Here is an 18,601-nt window from a genome sequence, read left to right on the forward strand (position 1 = left end):
CTGACGCCACGGGGAGGAGTTTCAATAAACACAAAGAGAGGAAAGAAGTCAGTCCCCGGGAGAGCCGGGAGGTTTCATCCCCGGGTGACCAGCGCGGAGCGCGCTCGGTGTCCGGGCGCCCGCGCCGGCCTCGGCGCCTCGCCCCGGGGGGCCCGTGCTCGGAGCACCGGGAAAAAGTTTTGCAGCGACAGGAGCCAAACTCTGCGCCCAACCCCCGCCTCCCTCACTCTGTGGTCAAGACTTAAAAGAGAGGGAGGGAGGGAGCAGAGGAAGGAGGGAAAGAGGAGGGAGGAGGAGGAGAGCCTGTGCTTGCGCCTGTGATTAACCCTTTCCCGGCCGACAGCTTTCCCTGCGCAAGCCAGTACCTCCCTGCAGCAGGCACCGATACCTGCTGGCGTGATTAAATACTTTGCAAAGGAACTCCTCCGCGTTTCAAGGAAAGGGAGGAGCGTTTACGTTTCTAGACTCCAGGAAGCAATCTTAACAGCAATCCTAATAATGGAAGTCAGTTGGAAAGCTAAAAGCCCTGTTGAGGTGCAAAGCTGAGCCTACCCGCAGTCCACCGGAGCTGAAGCCCCCCACCAACCTCCAGAAACTCTGAGGTGGAGATGCTTCTGTGCTAAAGAGGTTCAGCAGTGCAGCACGCACTAGGGGGAACTGAGCCCCGATGGGAGAGGTCTCCAAGTATTACTGGTTGCACTTCAGTGTCCAGCATTTTAATTCTCAAGCATCTCCCATCACCTGTATTTCAAACCTCTGTTCAGTGCTAAACGCCTGTGCGAGGGATGACAGTGCTATCTTAAGAGACGAAAAAGGACTGAGATACAAGCAAGATAAGGGCATGTTTACAGGAATTGTGCTGACATATCTGAGCTACTTTAAGTCAGCTGGCTTGCATTATGTTAGCACAGGGTTCGGCACAAACTGCTGAAATAAATGCTTTGCTTTTTGAGATGGACTGCAGCATGCATGGAGCTCCACGGCACGGCTAGTGGTACCCACCCTAGAGTAAGTTGGCTAAGGTATGTCCATACAAGCTGCAGTCCCAGCAGCAACTGCCATATGGCCATGCTCATGTGACCTGCTGCCTGACATCGGCTAAATCACTGCCAGGGCCAGCAGCAGAATGGACTACACTAGGAAAGTGCTGCCCTACTTGTTAAAGCACTGCCATGAACACAGGCTGTGAGCTGACACTCATCAATCTGCAGAACTACATTAATCAGTAAAAACTTCTTACAAATTTATTGCATCCATGCAGCTATGCTGAGAGTCCAGAGGGATGTTCAGAGATTTGAACAGTCATTTAGTCCAGTGTTCTGCACAAACTTTCCCTCTCCCCACTTACCTCCCCTTATGTCTCCATGTACCTTCCCTTCCATCACTGCATTTGGCCTCATCATTTATTCAGGCTCTTTTTTCCCCCTGCAATGACCACCATGTACTGAAACTTCTCCTGGAGTTAGTACCCATAGCCAGTGGCCTCCCTGGACTCGAACTTCTCCTGGAGAGCCATTTCCATTAAGATGGCCTTAAGAAATGAGCTGTTTTGGAATGACTAAGTAACCGTGGGTAGCCTTAAAAGAAGGTTCATTATCAAGGTACTGCCAACCATGAAGCTGGCATCCTTCCCTGCAAGTTGTGCATCCACTCCGTCTGTCAACTCAACAATCTTTTAAAGACTTCTTTGAGGCAGGGATTGGTCTTTCCATTACATTCCAGAACCAAGCAGCAGTCACCCATTTCAAGAATGCAACCAGCAAAACACAGTCTCAGTCCATTATCTTCATCAAATTGCAAATATTCAGTCCATCAGTATTTCCCTAGCAAGCACAAACTTTGCTGTGCCAGTAAGGAGGGGAAAAAAACCCTAACTTCAGGGCATGCAGAGTTCAACAAGACCCAACCCTAATCCTACAGGGTTTTCTATATATGCTTGAGAGTGAAAGGTTAATCTCAAATAACAATATCTAGTTATAAGGTATTAGCATTTTCAGGGGTTTTTTAGACTCCTGTAGATGACAAGGAAGAGTAAAATGTATTCAAATCCACAAATATTTTTGATGCCTTGTGGAAATAACTTGGAAGATGGCCGTTTCTTTGTCATAATTCATAGTCACTTTCTGAAAACGACATCACTTTCATCTGAGGAAGGAATGATTGAACAAAACATACGAGGTAACGTCTATCATATCTGCTCATATTAGGCACTAGCGAAGTTTTAAACCACAGTGCAGCACCACAGTGTTCCTCACACAACCTCAATGCCTGCATGCACCATCAGTGCAACAGTGAACATGTTAAGGTTACCTGTAGATCAGCAGACACAAATGTAACTGTGTGTGCACCCATGTGTACCTAAGTGGGATCATATGATTCTTGGAGACAACAGAAAAGCAGGAAGTGGGTCACTGTGACCTGGATGCCAAATAGTCTACAGAAACCTCCTCCTTCAAACAGGCCCTGTAAAACAGCAGGTTGAAATGTGGAAATGAATCCTTTCAAACAGCAAGGATTACCATGTTCAACAGCCATAGGAAATCTGTGTTGTGGGTATGGGCAAGTATGGCAGAAGGTCCAGGCGCACTGAAGAAAGGGGCACAGAAGCTGCTGCTCCATCCCAGCACATCCCCAGTGAAGACAACAGCACCTTAGCACAAGGTCTTCCATCGTCGCACTGCCTGTTTGCATCCAAGCCCTCATCTCTGCCATGCCACCAGATAAAACCTGCCTCGTATACATTAATACCTCTTATAAACATTAGTTTGACAATTGCCTGCACAGCAGCTGCTCTATTCTTAATGAAAAACACAAAGATCATCCTGCCCTTCCTCCTCTATTTCCTTTCCCAAGCTTCACAATCCACTGCACTAATTCACAGACTCTTTTCCTTCCTCCTCCAAACAATTGCTAGGGATATAATTATCCTTCCATTCATTTTGCAGGAAGTATTCCCCCTTCTATAAGCCTTGCTCTTCACCCACCCCTTATACTTCTTCCTAGGTTACATCCCCATTGGCCTGTCACACCTCTTTCAGTAGCTAATCCTGACTCCATAAGCCAAGGTTAATTCTGGGAATTGCTACCTGGGTACCCAGAGCTGCACCTGTAGCAGCAAAAGTGGCAGCAAGGGCACACAGGGGACTTCCTCTCCAGGACAATGACCTACACTCTGTGCCCTTTAGCTGGTAGCTTTACTTCACCCTTACCTGAAAGCCTCTAAAAAATTAGGGCTCTTTTCTTCATCAACCCAAGTATTCCAGGCCTGTGTTACCTAGCACCAGCTAAAACGTGAACGCAGACAAAGCACTCTGTAATCCAAACCCAAGACACAACAGCTGCACCACTGCTCTGCATGGCCTCACCTTGGCATCTGCTTTCCCAGGGGCAGGCTTTCTGGAGGCACTGTCACAAAGTGGAGTTGCAAGAGGGGTCTCCAAGGGAGCAATGAAATGGCTTTGCCACCATCTGAGCATGGGAAAGAACGTCAAGCAACTCATCTGAAGAATGAAATGGCAGGGCAATGACGACAGCACCTTGGAGAAGCCACGGGCTCACCAGCCATTCAGGATGGCAGCAAGGGTGGAACAGGCCAGGACAGCCTTGGAGTGATATATTCTCTAGAATAACTAGAACTGCTGCCCTCTACCATGATACACATCTCTAATCCAAACCTTGCCGAATATCAAATAACTTCTACAACCAAACAAAACGCTCAACTGCTTCCCAACTTCTTGCAGTTTTCCTTCTCAGTCATAAAGAAATAAGGAGATACAAAGACTGCCATTCTTAATCGCTTCTTTCTTCCCACAATCTTCAGACCCAACAGCAACCAGTGCCCTAGCAGAGAGACTGCTGTTTACCAACATGCTGCATATAGCTCTTCAGCCAAGTTTTAGTTTATAGGACACAACTGTTCAAAAAAAATTACATTAGAGTACATCCACTGTTTTGGCAAAATACGACACATTTTTTTTGCCACAATTTACCACCTATATTGTTTTTCAAAAAGAATTTGTTTGAGCAGGTCAAGGAGTGAGTGAAACCAGACAGATGGACTCAGTCCTTCAGCATGCACAACGGGGACTGAAGAGAAAGGGATCCTATTGCTACCAGGGGCTCAAAGCAGCCTGGATTTCCTGCTTGTCCTCAGTCTGTTGTAGTCCCTGGACTCCAGCAATATAGCTTATAACCTTTTATACTCTAAAAGGTGAGTATGTGCATGTGAGTTTGGTCCTCACATGCATTTCCCTGCTGCCCTTGCTGTAGCCCAGCAATCTTCCATCTCTTGTCATGCTAGGAAAAAAGTTCAAACTCCATGTTTACCAGCTCTAACCACCACTTGCTAAAGCTTCCCAGGCACAAGCAGCTCTGCAACACACACACACTCCACACAGGCTTTAATACTAAAATGCTGTGAGACTGGCAGCCACCCAAGCAGTGTGGGTTACCTAGGGACAATAACGACTGAAATGGTTCCTGGTTTGCAGGGACCAGTGAGGAGACACCAGATTCCCAAATCAAAGATGGGGAACACTTTAATCACAGAGCAGAAATATGTGCTGAGTGTGCTAAAGTGATAAAAACTTCTTTCCTGAACATCAGCGGAGGCATGTGAAGGAAGGCCTTAGAAAGTTCAGGTTAATACATCTCCTTTCCACAGCAATGGCCAGTGGTTTCCTTGGTTCTCACGCAGAGTTCAGAGCCCAGACTACCAACTGGGCTACCACCACTCCTCTAAGAAGGGGAGTTAGGGATCTTGCTCTCCTAAGAAACATTATAGTCTATCCACTCATTAAGAAATGATTGCTCGAAGCAACAAATATCATTATCTGATCTCCTGGACAAATGAAATGTGAGTATTCCCTAGAATCACTTTTGGTTCCATTGTGACCCTGGAAATATTCTGAACAACTTTTTTGAAGGCTTAAGGGCAAAAAATGCAAGAAAAGTTGCTTTGATGGACTACCATCTGCTCTGGATATGGACTGCATACCCACTACTTAGAAACGCTGTCTGCACTGGACACCATCCATCTTGGAATATTCTTTGAAGAATTTACTGGAGTATGTGGAAAGCTGTAATAAGAGACAGTTTCCCCCTCCCAGATTTCTATAGCAATTTACCTCACAACACTCACATCTATGTCTGTGTGAAGCTGTCTCAAAGCTTGAAAAAATTCAGACTGAAACACCCAGCTCCCTCCCCATTAAATGAAAGATAATGGTACATTTCCAGCTGGATGTCTGGAGGAAAAAAACAAAACAAAACAGAACCCCCAAAATCCTGACTATACCAGGCAAGAGAGAAGTGTTAAACATTCACCAAAACAGAAGCAAATTCTGAATTATGCAAGTGGGGAGAAGCATTTGGATACCTTTTCCTAAAAAATGTATGCTAGCATCTGGGCTAACTGCACAAACCATCAGCTGAGCTTCCACAGCAGAAAGCTGTCACACATCTGGTGATCTAGCTACCTATTCACAGTTTAGATACATACCAAGCAGCAGCTCACTGCCTCCTGCACGAATTTTGGTTACCCAAGCAGAGTGAAGTATTTGGCACAAGAGGCAAGAGTTAATGGCACACATTGCAATTGCATACAATGACACCCATGCTTGTTCTCCTTGGATCCTTAAATTGGATCAGACACAACAAAATCAGTCTGGCTTGGTCAATGAGAAGGAGTTCAGACAAAATCAAAAAGCCTTCTACATCTGTAGGTACATAATACAGGAAATAATTGAGATGCTACAGGTCAGTGGCATAGTCCAATGTATTTAAAGGGCCATCACAACTTTGCCCTTCCTACTGGCTTGAATCTCACCAGATGCAATTGCATCACCTTGCAGCTGGACCAAAGCCATACCCCTGCCCCAGACTGATGAAGTACCTTGGTTTTACCCAACTGCCATTCTTTCTTGCTGCTCTCATAGGTCTGAAGGAAGCCTGCACATACAGCTTTGCTGTTGTCTGAGAAACTTGGCCCCTTCACAAGCATCTTGTACCTAAGAACAAAACAAAATCTCATGAGATTATGTATGACAGTAACCCGCCCCAATCTTTTAACTCTAATTATCCTCCTCCCATTAGTCTTTCTTCCTCTGGGACCTCCCTTCTTCGTGTTTGCCTTCCAATTTGGAAATTTCCATCCCCCAACCTTTATCTGTTCCTACCACACTGGCAATTATTGTTGCAATCCCAGTAATAAAATACAAACTCAACAGTATTTTTCAGTAAAGAACAACTGTCTTTCTGAAACATGTGCTTTCATCAGACACAAGTTATTTTGTTCAGTATAGGGGTGGCATTTAATGCTCCAAGAGACAAAAGAAGCAATGTTCAATGCTCCATTCTAGCCTTAAACGTCAAGAAATCCTTTTGATGCAGCTAATTAAAAGAAATAATCAGTCTTTCCAATATTAATCATCCACTATACTGTCCATTAAAATTTGCTTCAGCCTGCCAGATTAAAGGTTTTAAGTATGATATTTTCTTCTTACATATTATGACCAGCTGGGTTTCACAGCATCACACAAGCAAATCTATGGCAAAGCTACAGAAAAAAAAAAAAATTAAAAATGGACCATCTGGCTATTTTTCCATTCTGACTTTTACACTGAAGGCAAGTCTCCAAAAGGTCTTCCAAATCAGTCTATGATATGGGCAATTAGGGCACGGTTAGAAAAACATCCCACAAATGATCCATATCAGTAACAGCAGTTATAGAGGAAACAAATATATAGAATTGTATACCTTGGGGCTGTTACAGCATGTGGTACAATGATAGCAATTACCTGCTGAGAAAGTCCTGGAAAAGGCGCCGTATAGGGAAACCTGCTCTCCGAACCTTCACTGTCTCCAGCATCCCTGAATAACGGAGCTGATTTAGCACCACATCTGGATTGAAGAGGTGCGGCGCCTAAATAATGATCCAGATTAAAAAAACAAGTAAGAAGAGAGACAGAATAAGTGCTGATCTTGATATTACTTCCTTGCTGACTTGAACAGCGACTGTTTCTCTGAGCACAGACAGTCACAGGTTGTATATCCGCTTCTCTGTAGAAAGTCAACCCTGCATATTTGGGCATGCCAGGTGAAAAGGGGGAAGTTTGGGTCAAGGGGAAAGCAGTGTCACAACACTGCATGGTGCAGAGAAAGGGACGAAAGGGAGTTGGGCAGATCCTGAAAAAAAGCAGTCTGCAGACTGCTGTCATAGTCAGATCATGGCAGTAAAGCAATGATATAATGCATTAACACATACAAAATGCAGAATGTTGACTTGGTTCTCTTTGCGGTCTCTCTCCAGTCAAACTGGAGACAAACTGCAGAATTCTTTTCTGGCTTAAAACCCCCAGCAGGCTTTCCTTTGCCATATCATACACAATTTCAAAACACACAAAGAAAACGATCAGTTCAGAGCTCCCCACCCAATCTAGTTAGCAGCATATCCTCCCGTCACAGTTCACAATACAAGCGAGAGCCAGCCTGTCTCTAAGCACTGTGACTTGCTCATAAAGCGTCCACCTCCTCTGTCTCAGAGCCAAGGATCTGCAGGAGACGCTTCCTACCGCACAAGCCCTGCATTCCAGAACAAATTGTCTACAGGCACCACAAACAGGAGTGATTGCTTCTTCTACCACAGCTCTGGGCTCTGCACAAGCCTGGTTCATCTTCCAGGCTTCATAAGCACCGAAAGAGGTGGGAATGGCTATATCATATCATACTCAGCGTGCAGTCTTTTCATCTGATTACCAGAGGGAAGGTGTATTTTTCCTCAACTATAAAAAAACTAGAAGGAAAAAAGGAAGGTAAGGGGCAACTGCTCTTATCCTCAGTTTGGACCCTGATAGAGGTGCCTGTCAGGTGTTTGTGCAAGTGAGTGCTCATGAAGACCTGTTGCACGCATACATTTTGCTGGAAGACAGACTTGCCTTTTCTGTATTTGGTTTGATGCAGCGGATGAAGAATGGGTTGGAAGTACTAAGCGTGGCCATCAGGGAATGGAGAGAATCCTAAAAAGCAGCAAGACAAAACCCAAAGGATCAGTCACTACAGGAGGGAAAGAGGCTACATTTCATGCAATAGGGTCTTCATGCAGCCATCCCATTCCTAATGTCCTTTGACTCTGCCTACCAAAACTTCAATAACCCAGGAGATCCTTGCTGTCCAAAACATACCCACACAGTTAGTTTACTCTAACACTGTTTACGTGACCATCCTTGTTCTCAGAGCTGTATAATTGATGTTATTTTTACAAGTGTCTCAAACTTTAAATACAGGAAACTAAAACTGTGAAACTTACAGAAGGTTTGCAGACAATCTAAGGGGGTGAGATTCATACCTGCAAGGTCCCCCCTATAAGGTTTTATTGGAATTGCCACTATACCTGTAAAAGATGTGGCCTAAAAGCACACATACACTTAGCTAAAACACCGAACCAACACGAAAGATCAAAGAACCTCAAGAACCTCATATACTTAGCAAAGTATTCTTTTCCTCTGCCACCCTGCTCAGGCTTAGCATCTCACATTTTACACCAGACAGAAATCCTTGGGGCAGTGACACTTTTTTTAGCGCTACAAAATTCCTGCACATTTTCAGTGCTGGACACAAAACAAGGATGAATGACTCCTCTTGGCTGCAGGCCTTGCTTTACCCATCTGCTCCTCCCCAGAAGCCTGCTGCTCTCTTGGAAAACATCCTACCCTGAACTGGGAACTGACAGTTGGTCTGCGCCTCTGGGTGCCCATCTTCAGCGTCTCTTCACTGCAGCGGCTGCAGACTCTTTCAAAAAGGTCATAGATGAAGTCCAGCCTAAGGGAGAAGAAAAGAATTAAAGAAGATGCAAGACACCCACCACCTGTGAGACGATGGCTCTCATTCTCAGCTACTGCCCTGTCCCAGTGTGAAACACCTCATTTTTATTCCTGCTGTGCCACAGAGTGGCTGCAGGAGGCAGTTCAGCTGGGCACTTCAGTGAGGAAATTAATACTTTCCATGTGGCTGCCCAGACTCTGTGGGCTGCCCTGTATGCCACACTCGGCTGCAAAGCCAGAAACCCCATCTCACACTGTCAAGCAGGATATTACACAAAGGAAGATCTCCATTCTGCACTGGCAAGGACACCTCTCTTGAGCTATATGCCCCCAGGCGAAACTACCTTGAAGGTACTCCAGCTAGACTGTGCTGTCACACCCCTCCCCACCTAGCTCCCATGACATGCTCATGCAATTGCAGCCACAGCTCTTCTGTGCGCAGAGGACTTCTAGAGCTACCCTCAGTGTGGGTCAGCTCTGGGCAATCTTCCACCATTTTGCCACTCCTTACACAGCAGTGCTGGTTCTTACGAAGTTGCACAAAGTTCTCCAGCGCTGCTTCTGCCAGTTTATTGTTATGACTGCTTCTAGCAGAATTTCCCTTTCTGGCTTGTTGAAAAACCCTGAGTCTTTCTATTATGCTGGACAATGATGACCACAATTCTGGCCTCAAGCCCTGTGGAAAATACTCCCCAGATGCCACTGTCCAAGTAAGGCAGCTACAAGCAGCTCATACTCTCAGCTCCCTCAGGTTGTTTCAAGGCTGCTCACAGCGCAAACTCCGCAGCAGGCTTCAGAGAAGATGCAATTCTGAAACAGTCTCATCAGGCTGGAGCCCAAAGGCAATACGTGGACTGTGGTAAGAGGCATGTGGTAGAGTTGCTACTCAAAAACTTCTAGGGTCCGCTGTTATTAAATGCCGCTCTCCTCCTACTAGGCCCCACCTCTGTCTTCCAGACCTTGCTCAAAGTCAAAGTCAGCTCATTTCTCTAGGGTCATGTTGCAGCACTGGGATATAATATTAGGGGCCATGCCCAGTCCCACAGCAAGGGCCTAGTCTGGCTCAGGATAAGGATAGAAGCTCTCCACTAACAAGCCGGCTGAAAAATAAGAGGCCTCTGTACAAAGGCTGGCATTTGACAGCATGGCAAAGAGCCTTGACTCATTCAGGGGCAAATTTGCCATTGGTGGGACAGGGAAGTAAGAGGAAGAAGAGGAAAGGGAGAAGAGAGGAGGGAGAAAACCAGCATTGCCTGGAGGGATTTCTGTCATGCTTTTATAGCTCTTTTCAAAACTGGGAGAACAAAGGGACTGATTAAATGTGTGCGTCATCTGACATCTCCAGCTCTCCTTTCTTTTGCCAGGACACTTAAGCACAAAGAGAAGAATGATAAAGAATGATGCCTGATGCTCACACAGAAGCAACTGCTTTCCTTGGTCTGGTTATTACATGAATGTGGCTTAGTCCGGCCCAACAGATGTGGCCTCCTCACAAGCATAAGGGGGGCATACCTGCTGTCTTTCAGCATGTTTAAAATGTCATCTCGAAAGGTGTCTCTGTTCTTCTCCAGAAAGCCTCTCACATCATATAGCACCTGCAACACAGACAGAGCCACTACAACGGTGCCGTACAAATCATTAATCACTTCTACATTAACATGCCAATGTACAAGACATCCAGCAGAGCTACACAGTAACGCTGCAGGCATGTGCCAAGATCTGAATTTTTGGGGTCAAAGAGCTCCAGAGCTCTGCAGTTACCAGCAAGAAAGTGGCTTTTAGTCATCAATTAAAAAAAAAAAAAAAACAGAAACAAAACCACAAAAAACCCTCAAAAACAGGAGCTAAGTGAAACAGCTGCAGAGATTTGCCTGGGGTGCAGGGGGGTGTGGGGAAATCCTCTGCAAGGTGTGAGGTACTCCATTCACTTCAGGAAATACTAACTATGGTACCCAGTGCCCTGACCTCCCAACCACTAGTGCTCAGCAGATATGATTCTAGAAGGAGGTTAGCCCTTCTTTAGTGTGCAAGTGCCCTCCGTTGACACACCTCCATCTGCTCCGTATCTCTTCACAACAAAGAGCAGCATTTAACCTTGACGGCTTGGAGACCTTTTCCTTTTTGCAACAGCTATTTTGCCTTTTCTCCTCCTCCCCAACAGTCAAATTTTCCTTCTGACTTTTACTTTGGGTTTGTTTGTTTGTAAATGTCCAAGAAAAGACAACATGAATAACAGAAATAAGGAGGAGTTTATCCCCCAAACCAAAAGTCACCTGAGAAACTCAAACAAATGTCCAAGCTGGAGAATATAGTAATGGAGAATGACATGGTATGTTAAGCCCATCACACTCCCTGTGCTCTGGTACAGGGCACTAACTATGCAGAAACACACAGGTCTGAGAGATATTCTTGATTTTTGGAATCTAAAATCCAGGACCTCAAGCCCAAGATACACCAAGCAACTCACAGATAGACCATGAACACCTACCTCCCCAGCATAATGTCTTATGCCAAACTGATGGTCTGTTACCCGAGGCTTCACATAGTAGTGGTTGCTCTAAAATGAAAGAAAAAGAAGACTTCTTAAAATGCCAGTGTACAAACAAATAGGCTTAGTCAGGAACTCTGCCATGACTATGACAATGCTGGGATGGGCAACGACCTTAGCTGTTGCAGAGCCCGACCACATCTGCTGCAGCTATCTGCAGCTTCATTACAAATATGTTATTCCAGTAAGATGGAAAAATCCAGCCCTTCAAGGCATTCCTCATGTCAGCAAGGGCTTGCAGAATCAAGGTTGGGCAGGCATGCCATGGATGAAATGTTAATTCTTGCGTGTCTGACACCTGAGGAGACTGGGCTCCACACAAACCACGTGGTGCAGGACACAGGATCAGGATGCAGGGAAGATGGCAGCTTTGCAGAACACCCACGCATCTTTTCTTTGTCAAAGGAAATGTCATACCAATCTCCTGTCTTCCTTTATATTTCATCCTTTTTTGCACCTCTCTTCCCCCTTTTTCAATATGCATTTTACCTTTCTCTTACTAGCTGTTCTACACTCTCGTTTTTCCCCTCCTTTCTTTGTTCTGTGAAAACCATTAACTATGTAAGAACAGCCATGCTGCTTGAGACCAATGGTCCATCCAGCTGAGTATTCTGCCTCCAGCAGTGGCTACGTAGGGCAGAATAAGAACAAGACAAGTAAATGACGCTTTCATCCTAATACTCTCTCAAACTCCCATTACTTTCATGAGGTCTGCCTAATTAGTAACCCCAAGTGGATTTCTCTTTGCAATACTTGCCCATTCCACACCTGAACCCATGCAGACTTCTTGCATCCAGACTGTCCTTTCGCAGGGAGCTCTCAACCAACCGCACAGGGAACTACAGCTGGTTGGTTTTCAGCCTGGCTCCCATTTGTCTTCTATGGGCCATACGTGACTTCTAAACCCATCGCATCCCCCCCAAGTCATCTTTTCTCCACGCTGCAGGGTCCCTTCAACATAGTTTTCCATAACACGGAAGCTGTCCCAGACCTGTTGTTCACCAGATCTGATAAAACCCCTTCTTGAGTGGAGGGTTGTGTACGTTGCTCAAAGTGCAGGTGATCCATGCATTATACGGTGCCATAACAATGTTTTCTGCTTTTATTCTGTTTCTTTCCTAGGAATTTCTAATACTCAATCTGGATTTTTTATTACTACTGAGCACTGTGCTGATGTTTCCATGGAGCTATCCATCACAGCCTCTGTCTGGGTCTTGCTCCTAAAGAGCAGCAATCAGCTCAGGGCCCATCATTTCAGATGTGAAACAGGGACTGTTTTCTTTAGACACACCATTTTACCTTTATCTACACTGCTTTTCATCTTCATTTTACAGCCCAATCAGTCTCATAAGGCCCCTCTCAGTCCAGCCTTGCCCCGTGAATTGTCAGAAAACTGCCACCTCAGTGCTCATATGAGAGTCTTACAGGCCTCCCTCCACTGAAGTAACGGGCCATTTACATTCTGTGAATTTACCCCAATAGTGAAATAAGGATTACAGGCCTATAATTTCCTGGAATACTTTCTAAAAATTAAAATAATTTCCTGTCTTCTCAGAGACAAGTACTAAGAAAATTTTAAGAAAGAAAGATGTTCCACAATACTGTTAGTAATTCAGCTCTTTCACCTTCAAGTGCTCTTAGCGGTATTGGGTGGATGGCTTCTGAACCTGATAATTTGTTAGTGCTATTGAGAACTTTTTCATTGCCTTCTTTCCTTTTCATATTGACCCCATTTCTTTGCTCTTCCCTTTCCCCAATCCAGTCATCTTTTTCCAGCCACAGACTTCCCTCTCTTCCACTCCAAACATGACTGTTACTGAGTCTCTCATGTGCATTGGGACCCTCCTCTCCCCTCCCTCTCTACCAAGCCCTTATATTTCATCCATGCCTACAACACTTCTGGTTCCTTCTCCCTTCTCCCCTATTGCTCCTCTCCCCAGTTGTATCTGAGGTCATATTCTCTCAAATCCCAGCTCTGTGCTTTTCCTCCTTAAGCCTATTGCACTCCACAGAAAACACAGAGAAGAGGGCTTGTTCTCTTATCATGTCCTTCAGGCTTTCTAGCAACGCTGGCTGGATGCCTTCCAGTGCTCTTCCAGCCAGCACTAAAGACTTTAACTGGTACAAAAACCACTTTCACCTTCAAAAAATGCAGACCCTAGAGCACTATCTACTTCATCATTCCTCCCTCCACTGCAAGTCCTCAGCCTCTTCCATCTTTTGTAAGCTCCCTAGGGTTCCACGTTAACTGCTATCCCCTCAAAGCAGACAGGTGACACTATGAACAGCTTAATGAAAAGGCTACTCGATGCACAGAAATCACCAAATATAGCAACCAAAATGTTGTGGGGCACAAGGGAATGCAAAATAATGCTGACAGTCTCATGCTGCTGTACAGTAAACCACAGGTACCTTCTTACCAAGGGAACTGCATTCTGGTCTGATTATTTATCTCAGAAGAGAATAGAGAAAAGATGTAGAGGAATTCAGAGATAAACAGCAGAAAGAAAGAGGAGCTTTGAAATTTCCTCATTTGGAGACAAACTGAATAGGTTGGGACAGTTCAGAAAGAAAATTCAAAAGAAGCGATGTATTAAAAATATTTGTAAGTTCTATATTAAAAGTTAACAAAATACCAACAACAATAAAAAATAAAAAAGGTAAATCGAGCATTCTCATATACCTTGACCTGTAATACAAGGAAAAGCCACACTGGCCTAAAATGAATGCATCAATTTAAGCCTAAAGAAAGGAAATATTTCCACAAAACTATGTGTAAGTAGCCAACCAGACGTCATTGCTATTGTATCCAATTTGTAGTCATGAGTATTACTAGCAGAGGTAGATGCAAATATGAAAAATAAGAATATCTGCATCTATGCTAATTAAAAAAAAAAGTCAGATAAAGTATACAAATTTGTATGTTTTCAGGCTTGCATGAAGCCTGAATCAGAGGACTAGGAAACATATTAGCTGACAATGTTCTTACTAAAGTAGTAAATTATTCCATAAGTCCCTGCTACAGGTTTTAATTTGCTTTGTTTTCAGTCTGTTTACTGTTAAGATGACCAGTGTTGGCTGTACCAGAGACAGGGTAAGAGATTGCTACAGTGATCTCACTGTGGTTTCTGTGTCCCCAGGATAACTTTCTGACGTGCATGAAAAAGCCCTTCTACTCCTGTGTCCAGCATACAAGAAAGAGGAGGAAAGAATTTAATTAATTAGGAACAATAAGAGAGCTTTCATTAAAAGTCAGGAGGCAAAAGCCATCCTCAGCCCCAGGAGACAGAGATTTGATGTGCTCTGGAGCAGATTCCTGTGAGTCAGCTGGCAGGAGAAACCCATGCACGCTGTGCAGCCGCATCCTGTGCCTGGGGTGCTGCCTCGTGTCCTGTCGCAGACCAACAGAACCTGACCTCCATCCCATGCAACAAATTCAAATCTCCTCTACCCACAGCCTGTGGAATGCACACTCCCTCTCTCTATGTGCACAAAAGACCATTTTCAGGTTTCTTCACATATTACTTTTGTTCAGTACAGCTTTATTAAACACTTACAGGTTCGGGCCTAAGGCATTTTAAATTTCCTGCATAAAGCACATATTCTACATCAACAAAACCTTCACTTTCGGTTTTGAAATGCTGATGGGGCTAACATACTGATCATTTGCCTGCCAGGTTATTTTCTTACTTACCATATGCTGGCTGTGAAGTTTTTCCAGAAGGGTGTTGTCTGTGCCTTTGGGGAATCGACTCTCTTCATTCACCAAAGCCAGTAGACCCAGTTTCTACAGCCAAACAAGAGATGGGCTTTTACAGTCAGCAAAAGCTCTAACTACATAGCACCAAGCCAAGAACTGGAGATCTGGACAGCACATTGAGCAATTACCCCTGAGTTATACCCAGCAAAGCTTGAGCTGAAAGCAGAATTCTGGCCAGTCAATGCACTCAGCAAGCAGAACGTAAGTGGAAATAATTTATAAAAAATTCACATTAAGGTTTTACTTAAACTCTGCTCCCTGTCTAAAACTATGACACCCTCCCTAAGCTCACTCTCAACAATGAGCAGAGATCTGCTTTCTTTGAGCTGGGACTGTGGCTAGAACAGCTCATACTTTTGCCAGGTCACGATGGGAAGAGGATGTCAACAACTACCTGTTTTTAAAACCAGGAAACCCCAGGGAAGGTCAAGACAATCAGCAGTCCCCACTGTGATCCCTGGAAACTGTCATAGATAACTGCTCACCTTCTCGATAAGGTCCAGGCACTCTGCATTATCCATCCAGTCAATGGCTTCCCAGTTTATTCCTTCCCTGACAGTCAAGAACAAACAGAAGAAAGATGTGAAATGCAAGATCCAATGCCCTGAGATGCAGGAGAACAGAAGTAGCTGAGCACAGCAGCTGTCCCAGGACTCAAGACGATTTGCAGGAATTAGGCTTTGCCATGGCTGAGGAAAAAGAATAGGACACACAATGCACTGCTAACACAAGGAGATGGAAGTAGGAGACAGCCTTTCTTATCCATCCCAGTGATTTGGACTGATGCTCATCTCGTAGTCATTGAGCAAATTCCACACCAAGCATTAAAATTGTAGTTGCTCTCAGTTGCTCCTTCAGGAATGATGACTATCAGCCCAAGTGGTGGTGACGATGGACAGTTTGCTACACCGCTTCAAGACTTAACTGCTGACTCACCAATCTGGAAAGCCGGCCTGAAGCACATCTGCCAGAAGACTGAACCACAAATTCATAGGTCCACCAGAAGAAGAGACAGGAGCAACTTTTCAGGGAGAGTTTTGAAGAGGATGACAAAGATAAGCTTTGGCCTGGCATGCAGGGGACCTACAGGGTGGCCCTGCATCTTTCAGAATGGGAACTGATGTAGGTACAGTGGTGTGATAAGCATGCTTTGAAAATTATCCATGAAATACTGTAAATCTGTGCTGAACATGTTTTCCCCCCTCTTACCACCTTCTTACACTCCCATAATACTGGCCATTTCTGTTCTCAGAATTCAGAGAAGCCTGGGAATAACTCTTGCTCAGGAATCCAAGGAAGACTACAGGCTATGTGTGAAGCTACTTACTGACATTCTGATACAGACACCTTTCAGGTGAAGGCTAGCATTTTGAAGATAGTGAAGCTGTTGGCTACAAACCCGTCAGTCTAGGCTTCATACTTTCAGGTTCAAAGCATTCAGAAACCTGTGGGCAACAGTTGGAAGCAACAAACTGGAATAACTTCTGAAGAATGGAAAGAAGTATCTATCTCCCACAGGGAATGGAATATCTTATCGACTTAATGACAAAAAATATCAGTTCACATTGTTTCAGATTTTTGCAACCATGGGTGTCAGAAAGGCCATATATTTTTACAAAAAGACCTCTTGGATTCCTTCTAAGAGCAAGAAGACCTTCCAGAACTGAAGGGAGCAGAGTTTTCTGAAACAAATCAAATCACAAATGAATCAAATTGTCTCTAGTGCCACAGACCCCTTGTGTAGTCGAATGAAGAAATACATGGAGCTACTTACTAAACCGGAGGAAGCAGACCTGATACTGTGAAAGATAAGCTTTAAGCACATCACCCTAGAATAACTTGATGAGTAGTCGATAATAAAATGCTCTTGTTCTCTCCAAAGTTCAACCACAGAACCTAAACTCCTATGCAATCATCAGGAAAAAATCTTTTGTCACTATGATACCATTCTTAACACAAGTTTCCTGCAATGGTGGAATTGGCCTGAGAAGTGAGTACATAAATAGCCCTGCAGTTTTGTAATCTTTAGAATTTCATGAATTGCCTATTCAGCTGTCTCCCTTTACAAGGCTGCTCTCATTTGCCCTCACTGACCCTATTCAATTGCTTCATTCACAAACATAAAGGCTTCTGTTTCAGAGCAAGAACTGAAGTATTTGTCTAGCAGCCTTCTCTAGAAGCAGAAATACTCTAGAACATCCCAGGTACTTCACGAAATACAATCCAATATGAAGCCCACAGAAGAGAAACAGCTGTGCAGAAGGCCCCATGCTCTTTATGCTCAGGAAACAGCCTGATTTAAATCTTGCTGAGGAAAAGAGCCCTTTTCACAGCATAGGAATCTCTACGACAGAAAGAGCTGTCAGATATCTAATCATCTATCTTTAGGGACTTTACTTTTTGCACACCAAGATTCCACCTGCATAACACCACCACTACATTGGGTAAATCATTACTGAAGTCAGTAATAAGGCAGTGACCGTGTGTTCTAATGGGTTAAAGCCCAAGATCTTCCCATTCAGCTGAGAGATAGAAGGGAATCTGGACTTTCTAAATACTACAAGGGAGAAAGCTTTTGCTTGGAGACAAGTGACCTATACTGGCAAAGCACATGGACAGTGCTTACAGAGACACATCCACAGTCAGGGTTGCACTGAGGCCCAGCTGCCTCTCCTGCCTTAGCGGTAGGGACTGAACAGCACAAAGGAGGAATGATGTCCTCCATTCTACCACCCATGAAAGCATTAGGGGCCTCGCTTCCTCTGTCTGTCACCTGTTGTACTCCAGCTGCTCCAAGGAGAAGATGTGTTTGTTGAAATATTCCTGGAGTTTCTCATTTGCATAGTTAATGTTAAACTGCTCAAAACGATTCACCTGTAAGAAGAAACAAAGGTTATAGAACTTAACATTCTTGTCCCTGGGCTCTAAAAGAATCTATAATAGCGATGGGGAAGGTGCCAGGCCTGGAATAAAGCTAGAGGACATGGAGGCAAGGGGTGTCAGATGGACATGAGGAGGACAGTATGGGGAGGTCCACTAGGAGAACAGCTTTTGTAGCTCTTGCAGGGTTAATTCATTAGGCCTAAATGGTAGTAAAGGATGCTAAAGACAATCCCATTTCTTCTTCTTAGGAAGAAAGAAATATAATTCCCTAAGTGTAAGGTCACCGGGCTTTCTCTTCTGTGAAATATCTGAGCAGTCACTATATGGCTGTTCAACATACATCCCTCATCAGTGGCAGTCAGAAGCATTACACACAGGATTCTCAACACAAGGCAAAACAGATGTAAACAAACAACGTGCATGTAGGAGTTGGACATTTAATTTGTATACAGGCCAAAAATTCAATATTATGTATCACAGCACATCTGCTTAGGCTCTGTGTCACAAACCAGACCTTGAACATCAGCCTACATGAATACAGGTGGCAGAAATGGGCAGCTAAATATATCTTGCTGCTTCCAGGGGGAAGTG

General features: G+C 44.5%; 1 protein-coding gene across 2 annotated transcripts in view; it reads right to left on the reverse strand.

Annotated features, from left to right (window-relative positions):
- The window catches only part of LOC115342835 (unconventional myosin-X-like), a 98,135-nt gene that overhangs the window by 36,878 nt on the left and 42,656 nt on the right, over nt 1-18,601 (reverse strand). For both annotated transcript variants that reach the window (XM_030017936.2, XM_030017937.2), the window contains 9 exons: nt 17,901-18,001; nt 15,613-15,679; nt 15,062-15,154; nt 11,308-11,376; nt 10,332-10,414; nt 8,709-8,817; nt 7,935-8,015; nt 6,798-6,922; nt 5,894-6,008 (listed from right to left, as the gene is read on the reverse strand). In XM_030017936.2, coding sequence (XP_029873796.1) covers nt 5,894-6,008; nt 6,798-6,922; nt 7,935-8,015; nt 8,709-8,817; nt 10,332-10,414; nt 11,308-11,376; nt 15,062-15,154; nt 15,613-15,679; nt 17,901-18,001 — 843 coding nt within the window. The remainder of the gene's footprint in view (nt 1-5,893; nt 6,009-6,797; nt 6,923-7,934; nt 8,016-8,708; nt 8,818-10,331; nt 10,415-11,307; nt 11,377-15,061; nt 15,155-15,612; nt 15,680-17,900; nt 18,002-18,601) is intronic.

Source organism: Aquila chrysaetos, chromosome 6, assembly GCF_900496995.4.
Source record: "Aquila chrysaetos chrysaetos chromosome 6, bAquChr1.4, whole genome shotgun sequence".
Lineage (NCBI taxonomy): Eukaryota > Metazoa > Chordata > Aves > Accipitriformes > Accipitridae > Aquila > Aquila chrysaetos.